Source organism: Felis catus, chromosome A2 (genome assembly GCF_018350175.1).
Source record: "Felis catus isolate Fca126 chromosome A2, F.catus_Fca126_mat1.0, whole genome shotgun sequence".
NCBI classification, from domain to species: Eukaryota; Metazoa; Chordata; class Mammalia; order Carnivora; family Felidae; genus Felis; species Felis catus.
Genome location: NC_058369.1, coordinates 21,811,137 through 21,834,448, shown reverse-complemented (window position 1 = coordinate 21,834,448; position 23,312 = coordinate 21,811,137). Strand labels below are relative to the sequence as shown.

Here is a 23,312-nt window from a genome sequence, read left to right as displayed (position 1 = left end):
CCACCCACCGTGAATGAAATTCCACGCTTTGGGGTGAAGGATTTATAGTAAAGACTGTTGGGAAATTAAAACTCTATAGTCAACGTTTTCTCCTAAAGTCCTATAGTTTGTTTTAACCAACTTACCTTTTTTAAAGGTAAGTAACAGGCCCCCAGGTGGCTCAGTCGGTTGAGCGTCCAACTTTGGCTCGGGTCACGATCTCATGGTTCATGAGTTTGAGCCCCGCATCAGGCTCACTGCTATCAGCATGGAGCCCGCTTTAGATCCTCTGTCCCCCTCTCTCTCTGCCCCTCCCCTGTCATACTCTCTCTCTAAACAATAAACAAAACATTAAAAAGTAATAATAATAAAGGTAAGAAAGATAGCTAAAGCCACAATCCTTTACAGCGGCCCTTACTGAGTTGCTTGTAGCCACAGGATATAATCCTGGATTTTGGTTGAGAGGTTGTTTCTATTTCATATTTAAAGATTAGAGTAAAAGAAAAAAACATAATCCCACCACCTAGAAATAATCACTGATAATACTTTGTATCCTTCCAAAAATATGTGTAAATGTGTCCCAGAGTGTGTGGTATGCTTCTCTACACTAGTTTTATTATTAACTAGTTTTAAAAGTCGCTTTCATTAACTCTTTTGTAACCAGTTTTTTCTTTCAAAGAACAATACCTTGATGACAGTAGCTATTTATTCATCTCACAGGGGAGTCCCTGTGAGATTTCTTTCGGTAGAATGAAAACTTTTTGAAAAAGAGAAGAGTGGTATTAATAGCTGCATGTTTTTTCTCCCGTGCTTTACATAAACAATATGCTGTTCTTTTCTGATTCTCTTAAGAACTCAGAAATATATCCTGTGGCTAAGTCTTCATGTTCAGCATTTTCTGTTAAGATAAACCATTTGAAATACAATTGGTAGATCGAAGGATTTTGTCATTTTTAAGGTTTTTACTAAATATTATAATAAAATTACCCTCCAGAAAGTTTGATTGTCCATTTCCCCGAATCTGTACAAATAGCAAGTATCATCTACAAACTCAGATTAAACCTTCCAAGAACAGCCCTGCACATGTATAAAAAAAATGTCTGAGACCTTTTAAAGTACAGCCCATCTTGTAGTTCATGTTGAGTTAAGCAGAGAAGACTAAACTGCCCCCAAAACCACATGGGCCATGGAAGCACATGTAGTGGGTGGGCCAGGGTAGCCCTGATGCAAACAGAACCTGGCCCTGCATCAGAGAGTCATGTGCAGCTCAGCTCCAGCCAGTTGTTGCAAAGGTGTCCAGCTTCTCTCCGAAAATAAGAAGCTGGGATTTTTATGTGAAAACTCCCAATTTTGAAAATGTTTCTGAACATTGTATACCCTCTGCTCTTAGGAACTTGTTATGAACATTGTTTTGAGCTTTTCTGTGATGCAGTTTAATTCCAAGAATTCTCCATAATGTGTTAGTACATATTGATGGTGGTGTTGCACAAAGGGGTAGAAAATAAGATATTTCATAGGCAGTTGAAGGGGGTTAAGAAGTACAGACTTCCAGTTATAAAATGAGTAAGTGATGGGGATGAAAAATACAGCACAGGGAATATAATCAGTAATGTTGTAATAACTTTGCATGGTGACCACACTTGCCTGGGTGAACCCTGTGTGATAGGTAGAATTGTCTAATCACCATGTTGTGCACCTGAAACCAATATAACATTGTGTGTCAACTGTATTTCAGTAATAGATGTTTTTAAAAAGATATTTCATAGGCTGTCCCAGGCTATTTCACCTCTGTCTAAATGGATAACACTGAATAAAAAGTGTTATAAGGATTATGTCATTTGAATAGAATAAATGCATTTTAGCCATTCATTTAACATTGGAGTACCTAACGCTGTGCTAAGCACAGTACTTATTCTCTGCTATCAAAATTAATGTGTCCCTGGACTGAATTTGGGGCTTCGTTTTTAAATCTGGTCTCCTGAGTGTTCTAAACTGTTTCTGGTGTCCATTGTGACATGGGTAATGGATCACATAGCCCAAATATAATAACTTCAGTTCCTAAGAATTCATAATTCTGTGCCCACCTAATGATCTGTTTTTAGGATTCTCTTTAAGACCAAAAGTATTTTCACTTTTGGTGTTACATATAAGTTAACAGGAATTTTAAAACATTTAATGACTGTCATCTTGATGGTGATGCTTAGAGATCTTTTTAGTTTGAGGTTTAAGAGTATACAATGATTTCAACCAATAGTGTTGGGAACAATTGGCCATCCACATACAAAAAAGAAAAAAAAATCCATAACATAAATGTAACACCTTATACAAAAATCAACTCAAAATGGCTCCTAAATCTAAATTTAAAACTACAAAAATTTAGAAGAAAAATGCATTTTACCATATGACCTAGGTATACCACCGCTAGGTATTTACTCTAGAGAAATGATGCTTTTGTCCACACAAAAACCCGTGCATGAGGTTTTATGAATATAAAAGCTCTGTACGTAATTACCAAAAACTGGAAATAGCACAAATGACCTCCTATGGGTGAGTGTTCCACAAGACAGTAATGTGGTCATACAGTGCAACACTACTTAGCAGTAATATATGCACTTCAAGGGATATAAAAACAATTGTCACTATTATCTAAAACCAAGTGCTCAACTGTCTAGAAATTTTATTTTTTAAGTTACTTACCTGAGGGTCCAAAGCAAAACATTTGGGGGAATTTTTGCTTGTTTTTAAAATAGCATTGCTGATAACCTCAGATGTCTTATGGACCAAATAGTAGTCAGCAAACTGTTCACATGATATACTTTTCCTTTTAATTTCAGAATCAGATGGGCGACTCCAATATCTCCAGCCCTGGGTTACAGCCAAGCACTCAGCTCTCCAATCTGGGAAGCACCGAGACTCTAGAAGAGACGCCATCTGGGTCACAAGATAAGGTTTGTACAGTTAAAGCCCTAGCTTTGCCCAGGGTACAAAACACAGAGTAATATTTTGTAAGGATATCAGTGAGGTACAAAAAATATTTGTTGTTTACCTGTCGAGGTGGATACATACAGGCAACAACATGGTAACTCCTGTCATTTGCCCTGTGTTTCCGTCTGGATTTTGCAGGAGCCTCCGCTCTGGTTATAGAGCTTTTGCCATTGCCACTCCCTTCCCTGCTCTTCACCCAGCAGCCAGAGTAATCCTGATAAACCAGAAGTTAGAGCACGACATCACGCTGCTCAGAACCGCCCAGTAGTGTCCCATCGCCCTCCATTAAAAGCCAGGGCCTTGTCACTGGTCCATGGCCTCCTGACCCCTGCCTCATCTCTTACTTCCTGCCTTGCTTGCTTGGCCCTGGTCTCGTTGGCCCTTCTGCCTTTCCACAAATGTGCCAGGCTTGCTCCTGCCTCAGGACAGGCCTTTGCACTTGTTGCCTTCGCCTGGAGCACTTTCCTCCCATATAGGGCTTGCTCCCTTTCTTCCTTCAAATCTCAAGCATTCTCCATACAGGTGAGGCCTTCTCTGGTCACCCTGTTTTAAAGAACCCTTACCCCTGTCCTCCCATGCCTTATTTTCTCCCTAAGGCTTCACCAGCTAACCTGGTTTGCTGTTTTCTTACTGTGTGCACTATGTCTCCTCCCCATCCGAATGTAAGCTTTTGTGGGGGCAGGCACTTCTGTCTGCCTTGTTTGTTGCCATATCCCCTGCACTTAGCATTGTAAATATTTGTTGACTAAATTAGTTTTCTTTATAACCAATGGCTTGATAAATGAACAAATACCAAGTAAAACCCATAGCTTTTTAATTAAACTTCTTATTTTGAGATAATTACAGATTCACATGCAGTTACAAGAAATAATACAGAGGGGCACCTGGGTGGCTCAGTAAGCTAAGCGTCCAAGTCTAAATCAAGACATCTCAGGTCATGATCTCATGGTTCGTGAGTTTGAGCCCTGCATGGGGCTCCTCACTGTCAGATTGGGGTTCTCTTTCCCTCTCTCTCTGCCTCTACCCCTCCTGCGTGCACGCATGTGCACATGTACGCTCTCTCTCTCAAAATAAACTTTAAAAAATAAATACAGAAAGATCCCATTTCTGTATTTACCCTTTACCCATTCCCCCACTGATGACAGCTTGCAAAATAAAGTACAATATCACAACTAGGATACCGGTAAAATCTACCCATCTGGTTCACATTTCCTCAGTTTTATTCATATTCACTTCTGTGTTTATGTGCATGTCTGTATTTCTGTGCAATTTTATGTCATATGTAGCTTTGTATATCCAACACCATAGTCAAGATACAGAAGACTTACATCAACACAAGGATCCTTTGTGTTGTGCTTGTATTCTCACACTGACTCCCCTGTCATACTTCCTTTCCCTGTCCTCCCATCCTTAACCCTGGTAGCCACAAAGCTGTCCCCATTTCTATAATGTCATTTCAATGATGTTATATAAATGGAATGATATAGAAATCTTTGGGATTTTCTTTCTTCATTTAGCATGATTTCATTGAAATTACTAGGTTTTTCAGTAGTTTGTTCCTTTTTACTCTTCCACCCAGTCAAGTAGAAGTACCAAAATGTGTTTAACCATTTCTGGCAGTTTGCCTGTTGAAGGACATCTGGGTAGTTTTCAGTTTTTAGCTGTTGCAAATAAAACTTCTGTGAACATTTCTATACAGGTTTTTGTGCAGAAATTTCCATTTGTCTCGGATAAATGCCCAGGAGTGCAGATGTTGGGTCATTTGGTAATTTCATGTTTTAGTTTATTAAGAAACTGCCATAGTGTTTTCCAGAAAGGCTGTACCATTTTACATTCCCATCAGCAATATATCCATAATGTTTTTAGATATTTAGATGATGATTTAAGCCATTTTTTAATACTATATTCCCATGCTTCGTTTTTACTGTGTTTGCATTTAGAGTCCTGAAGGTCAAACATATATTAAAAACTGTGCTATATAAAATGCAATTTTTGCAAAACATGTGTTGAGGGAGAGAAGGAACAGCCTGCCTGTGTTCCTTCTGGTCCGGCTTATCAGCCCTGGGTGTTCAGTGGAGGCAGTCACTTCCCCTTTGCTTTCTGAATGATGTGCTTAAGGGTTCTTGCGCTGCCAACTCCCAGAGTTCTTGTCAGAACCAAATGAAGAAACAGACCCAGGACCCAGAGAACCATTTAGAGCACAGACCTTAGGATAAAAGAGGTTTCCTATTACTGATCAGTATTATAATTCAAACCAGGCTCAGGAAGTCAATGCCTGCTTTCTGAAAGGGTAAACAAAGCTTCCCAGAGCCCTGCCCAATATCCAGAGTCTGGCCTCGGCACCGCAGCAGAGTACTCTCCCGTCTCAAGAGTACAGCAGGTGGCAGGCCACACTCTTCTTGGCTGGATAGGTTTTGCAGTGGGTTGGAGCAGCACGTATTACCACGGCCAGGAGAAGGGCGGGGAGGAAATGAGAACTACGCAGAGATTTCCAGGCAATTGCAAACAATCAAAATGCTCTTAAGCTTTGTTTCTTAAGTCCAGTAGCACCTGGTGTCAGCATTTTTATTGTACAGAGAATAGCTCTTCACATGGCAACATAAATTATATAATCATGAGATGAAGGTAGCATTAATACCAGTATTGTGTGTGTGTGAAAACTGAGACCCAGGCTAATTTTTTTTTTTTAATTTTATTTTAAGTAGGCTCCACATCCAATGTGGGACGTAAACTCACAACCCCGAGACCAGGAGTCACATGCCCTATTGACTGAGCCAGCCAGACACCCTGAGACTCACATTAATTTTGTAAAACTCTAGCTGCTCTAGGATTTGAACAGTTTCTTACTGGGATATAATTAATACATAGTATACATATTCAAATCTAAAGTGTCAACCTTGTAACATTTTATAAATGTAACTTAAACATTGTAACTACCACCAAGATCAAGAGATAAAAAATTTCCATCACCTTAAAAGCAATAAAAAATGAGTTCATTTGCCACAAATAGGGCAACTGCAATGAAAAGGAGAAAAAAATCTTAATCATTATTTTATTTTTTTTTTTTTAATTTTTTTTTCAACATTTATTTATTTTTGGGACAGAGAGAGACAGAGCATGAATGGGGGAGGGGCAGAGAGAGAGGGAGACACAGATTCGGAAACAGGCTCCAGGCTCTGAGCCATCTGCCCAGAGCCCGACGCGGGGCTCGAACTCCCGGACCGGGAGATCGTGACCTGGCTGAAGTCGGACGCTTAACCGACTGCGCCACCCAGGCGCCCCTATTTTATTTTTTTTTTAACGTTTATTTATTTTTGAGACAGAGAGAGACAGAGCATGAACGGGGGAGGGTCAGAGAGAGAGCAGGAGGCACAGAATCTGAAACAGGCTCCAGGCTGTGAGCTGTTAGCACAGAGCCTGATGTGGGGCTTGAACTCACGAACCGCGAGAACATGACCTGAGCCGAAGCCGGATGCTTAACCGACTGAGTCACCCAGGCGCCCCTTAATCATTAAGTTTAAAGACATTTATTTTTATGCATAGCTTCCATTGTATTATACATTAGAGACTCTTTGTAATAAACTTTCAAACCAAGTTAATAACAGGGGGAGTGAGAAATGGACCCCAAAGAATGCCTTAAGAACCATAAAACACTGTCCATTGAAAGATGAAGGAAGAGTGTGAGGGGCATCTGGGTGGCTCCACCTGTTGAGCGTCCGACTCTTGATTTCGGCTCAGGTCATGATCTCACGGTTCATGAGTTGAAACCCGGCATTGGGCTCTGCCCTGACGGCTCAGAGCCTGCGTGAGGCTCGTTCTCTCTCTCTCTCTCTCTCTCTCTCTCTCTCTCTCTCTCTCTCTCTCTTTCTCTCTTTCTCTCCCCCCCCTTCCTCTCTTTCTCTCCGTCCCTTCCCTGTTCACACACTCACACACTCTCTTTTTCTCTCAAAATAAATAAACTTAAAAAAGAAAGAAAGAAAGGAAAGATGAAGGGGAGTATGACGAGCTGTAGCTGCTCAGCCTGTCAGCAAAAGCTCCGGTGTTGGATCTGTGGGCGCACAGGGTTTCGCTGGGCACACAGAGAATTGTACCCTCCCGTGAGAATAGTGCTGCCGCTATTCCCTCCTTCTCACAGTCTTCTGAGATCCCAGTTTATAGGTCAAAGTGATCTGGATATTGTCAGAAGCCATGTGATTGACTAAAATTAGCTTAAATCCATAATCAACCCTCCACACAGATTGTACACGTGTTTAGTAATGCTGCCACCTGGTGCTGAGGAGCAAATGCTGTCAAGTCCCGATAATATTCAGTTCCATTTCAGTTTCACAATTCACAAGTCCCTTGGGACTATTTCCCTGGTATGTTTTATATTGCTTTTGGTTCCTAAATAATACATAGCTTCTGGTGTGCCCAGTACACTGACCAGGTCGGAAATCTGACATGGACACCATAGGTCCAGACAGAAATAGGAAATTCCCTAAGTGACAAGAGCTGTGGAGTGAGGAAGGAATAGAAAAGCCTAATTCAGTATATTGGAATTTGGCAGTGCACATACTCTTCCTCCCAGAATCCCATTTCACAGGGAGAATGGTGAGACTAACCCTTGATGTAAGGGAAGCATTGCAAAACATGGAGTCCAGATTTGAAGCATATTCAGACATGAGGGAAGAAGAAAATTTCCCTTTTCTGTGGATGAGGTGAGATGAATCCATGAATAAGTAGTCCAAGTACCAGAGCAGTGCAGCCAGTTTTTCTTGTCCTGGGCAGAAGGTAGAAGGGTCCTCTCAAATGCAGAGACCGTAAAGCTTTTGTGTGGAGAAGCATGCTTCGTTCGCGTGTCTCTTGTGACTGATTCAGCAGCCGGGTACATATTTCCAAAAGTTGGGCACGGTTTGACCTGTAGCCATCTCTTAGGTGTATCTCTGTTTTCCGGAAGTCCTTATCATTATCCAGTTGAGTAGGTGTCCTAGACTATACTTACTCGACATCTCAGTGCAGGGGGATAAGGGTCAAGAGCATGGACTTACTGTTAGCACTGGGTTGGAGTCTGGGTCTGTCGTACTCGGGTGTCACCTACAAAGTGGCAGTGCTACTAGCACTGCCCTCACTGATGAGTGATGCGTGTCAGGTGTGCAGCACAGGGATCTCCCCCCCCACACACACACACACACAGTACATGTCCTGTCTGAGGTCAGTCTTCCTGCTGTCGTAACTTCGTTTATCTCTTCTTACAGAGATTCCTCTGAAACCCTAATGAATTACCACACGTCCTATTCCAGACACAGTCTGAGAATGTTTCTGACCTGGCAGAAGTTGTAGGGAGGCTGCATGGAGAAATCTCGAAGCTTTCTGCTACTTTTGCAATCAGGGTTCAGGGCTCTCCAATATGGTTTCTTTTTTTTTTTTTTTTTTTTTTTTCTTTTTAAAATTTTTTTTTTAATGTTTATTTATTTTTGAGAGAGAGTGCAAGTGGGGGAAGAGCAGAGAGAGAGCAGGCCCCAGGCTCTGAGCTGTCAGCACAGAGCCCGACACAGGGCTCGAACTCATGAGCAGCAAGATCATGATCTGAGCCTAAGTTGGACAGTCCTTCAACTGAGCCACCCAGGTGCCCCAGTTTCATTTTTTAACGTGAAGTCAATTTTAAACTCTTAGAAATACTTTTTTTTTTTTAAGCATAAGTGTAAAAACATTCAAAATGTACATGCAGGTAATTTTAATTGTTCAAAAGTCCATTTATGTTCCACTAGACAGGTAAAAATTGCTACCTGAATCATGCCATTTTTGAAGCCAAAGGTGTATTTCATGTTGAGTTATCTCTATGTCGTGTTGTTTGATTGCTCCTTTTCTTATAATGTAAAATATTTGTATTCTTACCTGGGAAAGACTCAAGTTTTTGCAAAGTAGAATAGCCCCAATGTGGTCTGTATTTCTCAAAGTATGTACATCCACACGTTGTTTTGTGTGTATATACATACATATAAAACAGGATGTGGTGGTTAAGATTGACATAATTTGTATTAATGAATAAAAATTAGTGTAGTTTTCCAGTACTTTTTGCCAAGCAGTCTTGACCATTTTGTTCTAGACGTAACGTGTATAAAAAGAGAATTAACCCAACTCAAAAATGGGCAAATGACTTGCATAGTCATTTTTTCAAATCTACAAATGGCCGATGTGTTGGCAAGAACGTGGAGAAGTTAGAACCATTTTGCATCATTGGTAGAAATATAAAATGGTGCAACAGCTTTGGAAAACAGTTTGGAAGGTCCTCAATTCTATTCCTGGGTATATACCCAAAAGAATTGAAAACAAGGATTAAACATACTTTACACCAGTGTTTGTAGCAGCATTATTCACAATAGCCAAAAGGTGAAAACAGCCCAAGTGTCAATGCTCAGATGAATGGGTAGACAAGATGTGGTATATGCATACAAATGGAGTATTTGTCAGCGTTTTTAAAAGGAAGGAAATGATACAGCATAGATGAATTTTGGGGACACTGTGTCAAGAGCGAAGTAAGTAAAGGCCAAGTATATGATTGCACTTAAACGAGGTACGTAGAGTAGGCAAATTCATAGGAACAGAAAGTAGAATAGAGATTATCAGGGGCTGTGAGTGAGGAAGTAGATAATGGTGGTAGTTATACAGCATTGTGAATGTACTGAATGCTGCTGAGTTTTACACTTAAATATGGCTAAAATGGTAACTTTGGTTATGTATATTTTGCCATCACTGTCAGAAATCGGTGGGGAGGAGTGGAATTATGTCTGTGCTCATCAGTGGACATTTATGATGCCAGAGATCTAAAAGTGAATCAATCCTAGTGCCCATCTGGGGAAATGGAACCTATGCACCCCTGCTACTAGTTATGTGGCCTGGACAGAGAGGACGAGAAGTGTGTCCCAAATGGGAATTTGCTGTCTGTTTTTGAATTACCTTGAATGGATTTGAAATGATACCAGTGAGTTTTAAATAAACAACTATGTCTTTTTTTTATATTTAACGTTTATTTTTGAGAGAGAGAGAGAGAGAGAGAGAGCGAGCACAAGCAGGGAGGGGCAGAGAGAGAAGGAGACACAGAATCCTAAACAGGCTCCAGGCTCTGAGCTGTTAGCACAGAGCCTGATTGCAGGGCTTGAACTCATGAACTGTGAGATCATGACCTGAGCCGAAGTCAGACGCTTAACTGACTGAGCCACCCAGGAGCCCCAACAACTGTGTCTTTAATGAGTCATTGCATCAGGGCATGACAGATTTATAATACTACAGCCTTGATAGCCCATTAGGTGGTAGTGTTATTTTGCATCACGGGGTATGATATTCCAGAAGGATTTGATGAATTTTTAATATTCTAACATAGTATTTGATGTTTCTTAAAACATATACAAACACAGGTTTATTATGATTGCTAGTAAGACTGTCTGGTGTTCATATAATGATAATAGCCAACTTCCATTTATTGAATGCTTGTTGGGCACCAGGTATCATTGAGAAATTAACTTTCACATCAACTCTGTGAGAAGTAATTGCCATAATTGCCCCCATTTTTCAGATGAGGTAACTAAATAGACTATAATTTTCCCAGCTAAGCTGGGAATTAAATCTGGGTGTCTTTGATTTCAGATCCTAAACTCTGCAACTTTTTCAGAAGTAAAAACATAAGGAAATTAAACCGTATACAATCTTTTGCATTTTTTTTTTTTTTTACCTCCACAGTTTATAATAGATGTTAGTGCTACATTGTATTTGAAGTAAGATCCTGAATCTGGAAAATTCCTTAAAGTACAAGAAGTGTTGTGACTACAGCATTAATGGGGGGGCGGGGGGGGGGGTGGGGCCTGAATCTTGCCATTTGAGAATCCCTTCACTTAAAGCCTTTTGTCCCATTAACTTGCCAAGAAATATCACATTAATTCTCTTTACTGGATATTTTCTAAGAAGAAATGATTCGGTATGGAATTACAATTTTGCTACAACTAGAGGAAGTTTCTGCCTCTTCTCCACAACTGTTCCTTTGCCCCACCTCCGTTCTCTCACCCAGCAGGTGATAAGACACCCCAGTGGCACTCCCTTTCCATCCACCCCTCACAAGTGAGCCACCCTGCACACCCCCTGGGTACTGGCCTCCTTTCCCCGGTTCCCTCCACAGCAGAGGGAGCCTCAACCCCTCCCCTAAGAACCTGCTGCCAGTAAGTCCCTCTCTTCCCCACCCCACCCATCTCAGCACAGTGTCCTGGGCACCTGCTAAACCCGATACAGGTGTCCCCACCGTCCCCTTTTCAAAAGTTCACATTAAGCCACTTTTGCTTTTAGGAAAGACCCACATCGGTAACTGTTTTGCCAACCGAAAGAAATCCAAAGACAGTTTTTGCTTGTGTGAGAAGAGGTAAAAAGTCAAATAACATTGGACATTTGAGCTACTGATGCAGCGGGCACCCTGGACAGAGGGCAGCCCTGCCCAGCCCCTTCCCCAGGAACCACACTCAGCACCCCAGCCTCAGGCCGCCACAGCCTTGACCTGGGTCTGTGAGCACCTGTTAGCAAGATGTGTTCTAAGGTATCAGAAAAGCCGAAGAGAGGGGCGCCTGGGCGGCTCAGTTGGTTAAGCGTCCAACTTCAGCTCAGGTCATGATCTCAACCATTCATGGGTTCGAGCCCCACGGCAGGCTCTGTGCTGACAGCTCAGAGCCTGGAACGTGCTTCAGATTCTGTGTCTCCCTCTCTGATCCTCCCCTGCTTATGTTCTGTCTCTCTCTCTCTCTCTCTCTCTCTCTCTCTCTGTCTCTTTCTCTCAAATATAAATAAACATTAAAAATTTTGTAAAGAAAAGCTGAAAATGGGTTATTTTGGGGACCCAGAGATACTCAGAATTTTTCCATATGAATCAATGGTAATTGCTTCTTCACTTTCCGCCATTTTGGCTTAGAAACATTTCCCAGGAACGCTCCCCCTTCAGATAGCAGGGAAACCTGTAACTACTTGTCACACGGATGTAGCAAACACTTGCTGGGGAAAACCAGTGCTTTTTTCCTGTAGAAATGTGGTCACACCATAGTGCACTCATCCTTCTGCTTCAGGGGCAGTGTAGTGTCGGGCCTTTATCGGCCTTCTGAGGAACTGAAAACCGTGTGTTTCAGCGAACCGTCTTTTTCCACGTGAATATATATCTGAGCAGCTAAGTAGTGTACACGCTTATGGAATAAAACCATATGTCGAGGCTGTATGTGTTTTCAAAGTACTTAGGTCAGTTCCCCACTGGAACACAAGCCCTGTCAGGGTCAGACTTTTTTTGTTCCTCCCTACTGTGTCCTGGGGGCACAGGTCAGCGCAGGTCCTGGCACCCTGCAGGCACTCTGAAAATAAAGGGCAAATGAATATGACCATAGCACATGAAGGGAAGGTGTAGGAAAGCTCAGGAGTGGAAAGTGTAAATATCCCCCCTCCACATCGTTGCAGTGGTATCAGTAAGCCAGACCACTACAGCAGATGCAAAGTGAACATTCTCAGACCTACATGTCTGCTGCTTCTGAAGGAATCTGTGATCTTGTAGTAGAAGGGAGGAACGGCCTGCTATTTTAAAAAACAGTTCAGTTTATTTTCTGGTACTTAAGACCCAGTCCTCAAGGTGCAGTGCCTAGCTTTTTATCAAGAACTATGAAAATAAAGATAGGATTACTTACTCAGCGTTTGGTCCCTCTGTCCTCTTGAGTATTATTTCCTTGCTTGTGTTACTGGTACAGGGCAACCAAGCACTATTTGTAATATTTCTCCTTTACGTTATATCCCTTTGCCAAGAAAACAAGGTGAATTCTAACACTATCCTGGGAGTCCCTAAAACTTGGATCTTAGTACGAATGCAGATCTCTGCCCACCAGCTCGGGGAGACAAGATGCATTTTGGCCTTAGTCCCTAGCACATCTGCAGTTGTTCCATTTCCTTATTTTCAGACTCCATCTATCGTTGCTTCTGCAAAATGTTTTGGTTCATGGGAAAGAAGTCTGGTTACACTGGTTTGCAAGAGATTTCTTTCATTGGGCAGTTTGATTTGTTTTTCAGTCTGCTCCATCTGGACACAAACATCTGACAGTGGAAGAATTATTTGGAACCTCTTTGCCAAAAGAACAGCCAAGTGTTGTGGGTCTGGAGTCAGAAGAAGTGGAGAAGCTGCCAGGAGATGCCTCCCAGAAAGAGCCCAGCTCATTCCTACCATTTCCCTTTGAGCAGTCAGGAGGAGCCCCTCAGTCGGACAACCTGGGTGTCCATCCTGCCTCCCACCACTCAGTCCAACCTGAAGTCCCCACCCCGGTGCTGATCACTCCCGCCTCCATCACACAGTCCAGTGAAAAACAGGCCCCCGTCTATGCCGTCCCGTTGCGCCCTGTGCTCAGTCCGACTCTACCAGCAGAAGCTCCTACGGCACAGGTTCCCCCCAGCTTACCCCGAAACACCACCATGATACAGGCGGTGAAGACCACGCCAAGACAGAGGTCTCCACTTCTGAGCCAGCCAGTCCCTGAACTGAGCCACGCCAATCTGACTGCCACCCAGAGCCCCTTCAGGGCCCCACTGAGTGTGACAAACACAGCTGGTACCTCGCTCCCAAGTGTTGATCTTCTCCAGAAACTCAGGTTGACCCCACAGCATGACCAAATACAGACGCAGTCACTTGGGAAAAGTGCCATGACATCCGGCTTTTGTTCAGCAGCCGGCCAGCTGGCCACACCTGAGAGCTTCATAGAGCCTCCCCCTAAGACTGCAGCCGCGCGAGCCTCAGCATCCCTCAGCAACATGGTGCTTGCTCCCCTTCAGGTACCGGCAGGAGGGTGGGGGGCTCTAACTGGGTAGGATGGGGCTGCAGAGGCCTTGATGTTGACGCCCATGAGACAGTCACTTCAAAGAGACGACTGTTCCGTACACCCAGGGCCGGAAGACAGGAGGTGGAAAGCCCAGTAATGAACAGCTAGACCGTTGGTACACGGTGTTGTGACTCAGTTCCACTTTCCCAGATATCTCAACTGATACAAGCTAAAAAACAATATCGGTATTTTCCTGTCAGGGCATGCGTTGTAGGGGGTTTTGTTTGTTTCTGCCTGACAATTCCAGGAGTCTGCATTTGACTCAGGACCATAGATCCAGATTATCCCCAGCGTTGTCCCATCCCCAACTCCCTTGGTACTCACTGAGTGCCCACCTCGGGCCATAATCACATCCGATTTGGAGATACGGGATCAAGTAAAACTTCCCAATGAAGCTCATATTCAGCTGAGATCTGAAGACTCAGTAGGAGTTAGTCAGCTCTTTCCTAGACGTAGAGAAAGTGTTTGAGGTCAGGAAAATAGTGTGTGCAGAGGCCTGGAGATGAGAGGCATTTGCTGAACTTAAGGACCTGTAGTGTGGCCAGGCCTCCTCTGGGAGGACCTTGGGGGCGTAGGTACTGGCTGAGGAGCGGGACTTTGTAAACTCCGTGAAGCAGTCTGAGGCTTGTTCTCACAGCCCCAGGGGGCCTTTCTAGGGCTTTAAGGGGAGGTGGTGAGCTGGGAAAGGAGAAGCTGGAAGTAGGGCCACCCGAAGGAATCCAGACAGTTACCCAGGCTTGAACTGGTGCGGCCTGACTTCGAGAGTGTGGACCAGCAGGTTTGTTAACAGGCGTGGGCAGTGGGGCCTGGTGGCCGATTGGGAGTGGGGCGTGAAGAAGAGGCTTGCCACTCAGAGAGGGATGAGGCTGGTGAGTGTGCAGATGAGAGTCAGCTCCAACTGCGGTGATGCGTACGAGATCACACAGCTTCTCGAGAGGGGCAGAGTCTTCTGCTTGAGAGCAGTGTTGCTTGCCTCCCAAAACTTCAGTCCTGTGCCCTTTGATAAGAATCCACAGTCTTAACATCATACCGAACAGTATTATACAGACGAGCCCATCATAATCATCGTGTGGGATTTCTTAGTTAGTGGACTGTTCTGTTCCAGTCCTTTAAAAACTTGCACAGAAAGAAAGGGAGTTCAGTATCTTGGTTATATTGCTCAGTTTTCATTTTGGGCCATTTCTGTTGAGGTTCTCTGTAGTATAAGCAGAGAGAATGTTATAACAGATTGGTGTCACCCCCTGACACACCCGTGCCACCACTGTTCTGCCCCCTCCATGTTTTGGCCTTGGGGACAGCTCCCAGCACTCCAGTGAGCCTCCTCACAGGGGACACTTACATACGTGTATATTTCCATTTCCATTTCATTTAAGGCCTGGGGCTTCACTGAATTCTAATGCATTTGCTCTACAGCAAGAAGTTCTTTGTCTCCCAGTGAAGGAGGACAAAATGTAGCAAGCACATGGAAGGAAGGTGACTCTGCATGAGGACTGTTTAGTGCCGCCCTGTCCAGAGTCCACACGGCCTTAGCAAGGTCTCGTGCTGCCAGAACATGGCGTCTCTACAGACTCAACAGCAAAAATGTGCTTGGGCTGTCCCCAGCTCTTAGATACAGGTTTCTGCTTTCCTTAGAGACCTCTTGACGGCTCTGCACACAGCCCCTCTCTTAGGGAACCCAAGCGGTTCGGAGGCTGTCCCAGAGCCCTGGCCTCACAGATGACACATTGGTTACGTTGTTAAATGTTGCTGTCAGCCTCTTCCCTCAGGAATCTAGGAGCTAGTTAATGTCTGAACTATTCCTTATTGCTAATGTGGGTTTATCCCCGGTCGCTGGGAAATCTTCATGGAAACTTGTTAGGTCTGTTCATCTTTTCTTTTTAAACATTGCAGTCTATGCAGCAAAACCAGGATCCTGAAGTCTTTGTCCAGCCTAAGGTGTTACCCAGTGCCATCCCGGTAAGGACCCCCTTTCTCTGAAGAACACATTATATTTCAGTTCTTCTGCTGTGAGTGCCATAGAACGTTGTACCTTTCAAGCCTAGAGCCCTCTTAGATGCCCCTCCTAGGCCAGGCTCCCCTGCCACCCCAGCCGAGTTCATCGCCACGGCCCCTGTGGGCTTCCAGTCACCCAGTCACCCTGGGCCTCCAGTCACCATCTCTGTACTGATGTCTTCCCCGACCGTACGCAGGGCAGGATCAGCCACCAGCTGGGCTGGGCGCTCTGTGTGTGTCAGCTGAGTGCACGTCAGCCTGGTTTCCGTGAGGAGGAGGTGCTCTTTGCCCCGGAAGAGCTGTGATGCCCTGGTTACGAGTCGCTGTTGTGCTCTGGGCGCTCGTTGCTCCCCGCAGCTATAACGACAGCGCCTCCCAGGCCTGTGTACTCTGTCCTCTGCTTGTTCTCTCCTGCTTCACTTTTTAAATGTTTTCCCCACCCTCCATTACCTACCAACCTCAAAGTGCACACTTATTTTTTCAGTTCCTAAACTTCTATGTTCCCATTTGCCTTTGAGCCTTTGCACCCTCCTCAAGTCTTAGAACTTCAACTGCAGCCAGCTCCTGACTGGTGGTATGAACTGGTCTTCCCTATATCTCATCCTGCTGCGTGGGGATCAGCAGGGGCGCTCAGCCTGGCATGGCACCAAACTGTGGCAGTTTATGAATGGGAGGGGTGACAGAAGAAAGGAATGTAGATGCCTGCTGATTGTATCAAATGTGGGAATTATTAAAAATGCTGATTATTACTGGCTTAGTGTATTCTGATGGTTAGCCATCGTTAGCATAGAAGCACATCTAAATGGGGGTAGATGTTCATTTTATTTGTAAGAGGTTGTGTCTTTGTTTTTTAATTTTTTTAAGGTTTTTATTTTTGAGAGAGAGCAAGACGGACTGTGAGCAGGGGAGGGGCAGAGAGAGAGGGAGACACAGAATCTGAAACAGGATCCAGGCTCTGAGCTGTCAGCACAGAGCCCGACACAGGGCTCAAACCCACGAACTGTGAGATCCTGACCTGAGCTGAAGTTGGATGCTTAACCAACTGAGCCACCCAAGTGCCCCAAGAGGGTGTATCTTTGATACCTGTAGTGGTATAATAAATGTATTAAACACTACAGAAGAAACTAATGCTTCATATAACTGGATTTTTTTATTCCCCCCCCCCCCCCCCATTTTTTTTTTGAAGTAAAATACAGATAAAGTGCAGGTGTTTTATGAGTTTTAACACACATTTATTCCCTTGGGTAACCACCCAGTCAAGACATGTAACATTTCCATCACCCCAGAAAGTTCCCTCTTGCCCTCTTCCAATCATTCCTGTGCTCCCCATATAAAACTTTACATTTTTAATAACCATAGGATTGTTCTTACTGTTCATATCTGGCTGTGGTCCTATTTCCTTTCTATGATGATCAGACTTGGCATCCCAATAAACAGGCCCTTCGTCCTTTAACAAGCTTTGTTCATGACCATTGCTCCCCTGCAGGTCGCAGGCCCCACGCTGGTCACTGCAACAACCATGGCAGTGTCCTCAGTCCTGCTGTCCCCAAGTGTTTTCCAGCAGACAGTTACAAGGTCCGCAGACCTTGAGAGGAAAACAGGCGCCCCCTCTCCCCTGACTGTTGGAACATCAGAAAATCAGAGAAAGCCTTCCATTATTCTCAGCAAGTCTCAGCTCCAGGATACATTAATACATCTAATAAAGGTATGTAGGACATCAGTGGAGTCTTTAAACTTTCATTCTTTAATTAAAAAAAAAATATGTAAGTTCTTCTTAGAAAATCCGTTCATAAAGTAAATTCAAGCCTAGCCAGGAGTAATGTTTCTCTCTTTCTGAACATACACTCCTAATGGAAAAGTGACTGAGTGAATTCCGAAGTATGGTTTGCACTTGTCTCTGGGTGGTGAGATTCTTTGGGTGATTAGTTCTACAAAGCATTATACAGGTTTTTTCCTAAACTTTTGTCAAGGAAATAAGTTCTACTGAGGTAAATCAAACATTACCATCTCTTCCAGAATGATTCCAGCTTCCTCAGTACACTTCACGAAGTCTACTTGCAGGTTCTGACCAAGAACAAAGACAACCACAACTTATGACTGGAGCAGAATAAATCCGAAGGCAGAATGTCGACCTCAGAAACAAATAGGCCTCGTCATGGAAACTTTAAGTTGTGAGAATCCTGAAATTGAGCCTATGAGAAAGAGACTCATTCCTTAAGAATGTTTTCCAAGTGACGTTCTCAGTGATAATGGAGGTTTCACTGTGAAGCATCACCAGCAGACCTTTGTTTTGACAAAAAAAAAAACAAAAACAAAAACAAAAAAAGACCGTTGTGTTAAAGTTGTGTGGGTGTTTTCATCAGCTCTAAGAAAGGATGTGAAATTAGGAGTCTGATTTTCAGCTTGCTTTCACTTTCAAGGTCTTAGGAGGGGTCACCAGCCTTGCAGCAGAATTCAGCCCAGCCGCGCCCCTTCCCCTGCTCCTCCCCACCCTAGAAACTCGAGTCTTAGGCTCATAGTCAAGTTCTGAAAAGAGCAGAAGTCTGTTCTGCGCAAAGTAGCTTTGAGTTTTAAGGATCAGAGTTTAAGTTGGCGAATTAAGACTGATTTGTTCCAAGTGAAGTATATTTTATATGAATGCCCCATCTGGGCCTTAAAAGTTCTGAAATTTCTCAGTTGTGCTTTGTTTCTAAGTGTCCCCCGTGCTGCCATGCAGCGGCTCCCAGGGCAGTGATACCATGAGAAGAGGGCCCCGCCAGGCCCTGTGACAATATGGGAGTAGCATGTCACACCTTGGAAGCAAAGGCTGGGGCTGGTAAAGACCGAACGCGATCAGAAACCTTCACTTTATGTTAAACTCTTGAGTGGTTTGGACAGTGTTAAGTTTTGTGTGAAGTGTAGCCTTATTTTCCTTTTCTGTCTAAACGCAGAAATCATTGTTGATTGTTTTCCTTAACACTTTGACAAAAGGACCAGTGGACCAATCTGACAAAGCCATTCTGGTTCCATTCCTCGAGTCTACTGAGAGTAGTTTTAAAGCTATGCAGAAAAGGGAGCTTTTATTCACACTGCCCTTACTTTATTGTAGAATATGGAGGTAAAAACAAAGTGTGAAATTCAGAACTTTACCAATGTATTCCTAGGCTGTGAGTACTTGTGCAGCCCAAAGTGTGAAGATGTGTAAAGATGCTTTGTTATGCTGCTATTGACCTGCCATGATTTATATTTATTCTTTTATGGCATGTAATGGTGATTAGTAATATTTTAATGTAGATTTTGATTTACTTCAGCAATAGTAATTTTAAGATACTCTTTGAATGAAAGTGTCTTCGTTTCTATGATACAGATCATTTTGTAGTATTTAACCAATTAAGATGCACTGCTTACTTTTCTGAGCACTATTTAATGATGGGGTAAAAACCCAATTGGCTCAACCAGCTAGCATAAGGATTAGCTATGAATAATGCTGATGGATGTGATGGTTCCTCGGAACAATCATTTAAGCTTTAATGGTAACTCAATCATAAATCCATAGATTTTTTTTTTTTCCTAGCTGAGATTTTAGAAAACTACTTGTGAATGACATACTTGTTTTAGTTTGGTCTTAGTTCTTTTTTAGCATAAAGATTACTTTAATTGGCTTTTGTTGGTCTAAACATGCTTCCTGGGCAACTTTTCTGCTTGTCAACTTAGTGTCTTCTCTTCCTGTCTACCTGGTTATTTGTGAATTGTTCAAAAGTCAGGGAAGCTCATACATTCTCATACTCCATTGGGAATAGTTTGTTTTCAAAAGTAGTGTGTAAATTCAGCAACCAAAAATGAATTGCTCGTACGTCACCCAGGAAGGAGAACATCGAAGTAAGATACAGAGTGTTACAGCAGGAGATGGTGTTGGGGGAGCCCATGTGACTCCAGAAACAGGTTTTCTCAGAGAAGAGGTTTGACTACACCCCCAGTGTAGCTTCAGTGGGCTTTGGCACGTGGAAGAATCAAGGGATTCTTGTTGTGATAGGCATTTGACTTGAAATGCCTTGAGTATGTATAATATTATGTGGGAGTTAAGAGCGACTATCTTAAAGAGGGTCTGCAGTCAGATCTGTTAACGTTCACCCTTTAATTCCAAGCAAGGAAGATGTTAGACAGAAAAGAGAATCTATGATAAGGTTTCTTTAGTGGGAAAATAAACTTTTAAGTGCCCAAGCCATGGAGACCTGAAAAGGGTAAGCCTGTTTCAACTCTAAGATTCATGTATGATTAACTTAAAATTCAGAAGCCAGAAGTTCACTGTCACGATTACCAGGAAGTTTAGGCCAGAATGAGTCCCCAGAAAAGTCAGGCCAAGCCTGAACAGTCGCAGTTGTATGACCCTGGCCCAGAAGTCACAGCTCAGTTGCCTTACTCCTCGGTCACACTTACTATCCAGAACCTCATGCTGGCTTAGGTTGCATGTTTACGTTGCTGCGGTGACTTCACTGGAACCTTCACTTCAAACCTTAGTTCAATCAGAATGGACATCAAAACACAGATGCTTCTTGCTAGTTCTGCATTTAGGCCACCATGTCCATCTGTGCGCCACCCTCCACCCCCCCCCCCCCCCCCCCCGCCCCAGGCCAGTGGGTGGCCCTGCTCTTGTGTTGTAGTCACATGGTGTCCTGAATGGACTCTTGCACCTCCCAGACAGCCTTGTTCCTTTAAGGCAGAAGCCCCTCCTCGTCGTGCGTCTCTCCAGAGTTCCTAAGGTGGGACTTTGAATCCTAAGTTTCCAAGTGACTGTCAGTGTCAGGAGAAGCCTCTCATACTGTCTACGTGGGAGTGTCCACAGCTCACCTTCCAAGGCTTTTCAGCAGCCTTCACAGAGTGGTGTCTTGCAAAGAGCCCAAGTTGACTTGGGTCCTCTGCTGAAGGCTGCACACACCTTGTTTAGAATGTGTCCGGCCCAATTTTGCATGTCAAGCATCTGTTCTTTTCCTGCCTGTGTTTCCTTGTAAGAACTATAAACCCTATCAAATCCTGTACTAGGTAAATATGTTTAAACCATGCAGCTTTATTCTTCCCCCCACCCCCCCAAGAATGTAGCTTGAAGTTTTCTCATTTGGGTAGAAGAGGCCATAACTGCCATTGTATTACTAATAATGCAACATGAAATTGAAGGTGCCTAACTGCTTAAAAAACAAAATCAGCCATCACACAGTAACTGGGCAAAAGGTAGAAACAGGAATGAGAGGGGGCACAGGCACGGGGCGTCTGGTCCACGTGAGTGAGGACAAGGATTCACGGGGACGGGCGTCCCGCATTCTTGCTGCATATTTGCTGCTGAGCACACATTTCTTTCTTACCTAGCTTTGGTTTTCTTCGGTTGTGTTCAGAGTACCTTCTGGAACCAAGAGTGCCCTGTGTTTTCAGGTGTATAAAATGTTAAGATCTAAACCAAGTAAAGCACCTTGCACGGGCTTTTTAAAAGCTGTGCCTGAGAACATTTCCCTGAGTGGGCCGGGGCCTCAAGGAGCCTGTTTTCCAGCAAATTCAGCAGGAGAGATGTGTGCAATGTTCCGCTCGGTTTTGTATTTGACATCATTTGAAATGCTAAGATGCAATATCGTTCACTTTGGGGAAAATGCAGAAGCGTGTTTCCCTTTTACCTGTGTGATCCTTAAGAAATGTGTTTTTAAAATATGTGTTCTAAATGGTTTTTTATTCTGTATTACTGCTTTGGCCATGTGGCTCTCATGACTTTCCGTGTACCAGATTCTCCGCTCCCTGAGGCGTGGGGGTGAGAAGCTCTGGAATTACAGCAAGATTTTGTTCCATGAGCGCAATACTTCATCATTAACATTTTTAATGGTATGGATTTTATACCATCTGTGTATGTTTGCAAATATTAAGTTATTACATGTTTTCAAATGAGCATTTTTCATCCTAAATTTTATATGTTTGCAAATATATTTTTTTAATAAAAGTTCAAAACCAAGTTTTAGCACCTACTACATTTTAATTGTGTTTTTATTTAATTTATAGAAATGGAACTTCTAAATGAGTTGCTACCGTTTGCCAGAGCCTCGCACTGGTGAGATGGGTTAAGGTGAGAGAGCAAAGCTGCCAGAGAAAGCCTTTGGCTGTGTGTTTCCATCCTGGGCCCGGCCAGCTGGGCCACAGGCCACACGGGCTCCTGGGCCTGAAGACCCTGAGTCCTGGCGTCTGTGGATGAGCGCCTCCTTCCCTGGTAGCTAAACATTAAGTGTGTAACTTCTGTGAGTAGACAGCTAAAGAACTTCATTTACTCTGCTGTGGTTTCCCCAGATACAGAGTATGCTTTTTCTTTTTTCAAAATTTTATTTAAACTCTAGTTAGTTAACATACTGTGCAATATTGGTTTCAGGAGTAGAATTCAATGACAACAACTAGTGCTCATCATGATAGAGGGTACGCTTTTTTTTTTTTTTTTTTTTTTTTTAAGAAAGAACAAGCACAATCCAGGGAGAGGGGCAGAGGGAGAGAGGGGGAGAGAGAATCCCAAGGAAGCTCCATGCCATCAGTACAGAACCCAACACGGGGCTCGATCTCATGAACCGTGGGATTATGATGTGAGCCTAAATCAAGAGTTAAAACATTTAACCTACTGAGCCACCCAGGCACACTGAGAGAGGATCTTAAGCAGGCTACACGCTCTGCATGGAGCCCAACTCAGGGCTCTATCCCATGACCCTAGGATCAGGACCTGAGCTGAAATCAGGAGTCGACCACTCAATTGAGCCACCCAGGTGCGTCTAGGTTACGCTTCTAATCACAGACAAAAACACTGTTCTATGGGAGACTCTACAATCTGGGGTCAGTTCCCACATTCACTCCATTCATGAGTATCAAGCTATAATGTGCCCAGCATCCAGGATGGTAAGGGAAGAAGGAGGGAGGAAACTAGAATATAATCATTATAGGAAATAGAGAAAAGTTTAAAGAGGAAAAAACTGGTTAATTACCCATCTCCCTAACAACTGTTAACATTTTAGTAAAATCCAAAAGAAATTTAGTTTAACTAAATTGTCAACAATTTAGTTTCCAAGCAAAATTCTCCATAAAATGTTTGTTATCCATGCCTACTTTCTTAAGGCAGAGAATAAGCTAGCCTGTGCTTTATGGCTGTTTACACACACACACACACACACACACACACACACACACCCCAGTCATGTACAGCCGCATGCTCCTTCAATACTTACGGATTGCTGTTCTTTATTTTCTTGGATATTCATGGTGAACCATTTTAGGGAGAGGAAGTCGAACCTGAGAGCGGCTGGGGTTATGTGCCAAAGGTCGCTTATTAAGCCAGAATGGGGTCACAGACCTGAAGCCAAGCAGGCCGGAGAGCTGGTCTAGAATTCCTTTCTTGACTCTGCTGTCTCCATGATCAATCATCCTGGATTGCTTTTTGTAGTTTCTTGGGTCTCGTTACCACCTCTACCAGTGTTTGTTAAAAGCTAGAGTGGTCTGCTCACCTGCTGGTTT

General features: G+C 43.5%; 1 protein-coding gene and 1 long non-coding RNA gene across 4 annotated transcripts in view; one reads left to right on the top strand and one right to left on the bottom strand.

Annotated features, from left to right (window-relative positions):
- Window positions 1-21,793, top strand: part of DCP1A (decapping mRNA 1A) — a 58,316-nt gene extending 36,523 nt beyond the window's left edge. For both annotated transcript variants that reach the window (XM_003982326.6, XM_045051518.1), the window contains 5 exons: window positions 2,814-2,927; window positions 13,021-13,773; window positions 15,711-15,776; window positions 17,299-17,517; window positions 17,829-21,793. In XM_003982326.6, coding sequence (XP_003982375.3) covers window positions 2,814-2,927; window positions 13,021-13,773; window positions 15,711-15,776; window positions 17,299-17,517; window positions 17,829-17,909 — 1,233 coding nt within the window. In that variant the 3' untranslated portion in view covers window positions 17,910-21,793. The remainder of the gene's footprint in view (window positions 1-2,813; window positions 2,928-13,020; window positions 13,774-15,710; window positions 15,777-17,298; window positions 17,518-17,828) is intronic.
- On the bottom strand, window positions 378-23,286 carry LOC111559170. Of its 2 annotated transcripts, none has more exons than XR_002740156.2 (3): window positions 23,152-23,286; window positions 2,677-2,910; window positions 378-877 (listed from the first exon to the last, which is right to left on the bottom strand). It is a non-coding gene; the product is annotated as an uncharacterized LOC111559170 (long non-coding RNA). The 2 variants fall into 2 exon arrangements; XR_006593527.1 differs by having other exon boundaries at window positions 23,027-23,157.
- Window positions 23,287-23,312: the final 26 nt, after the last annotated feature.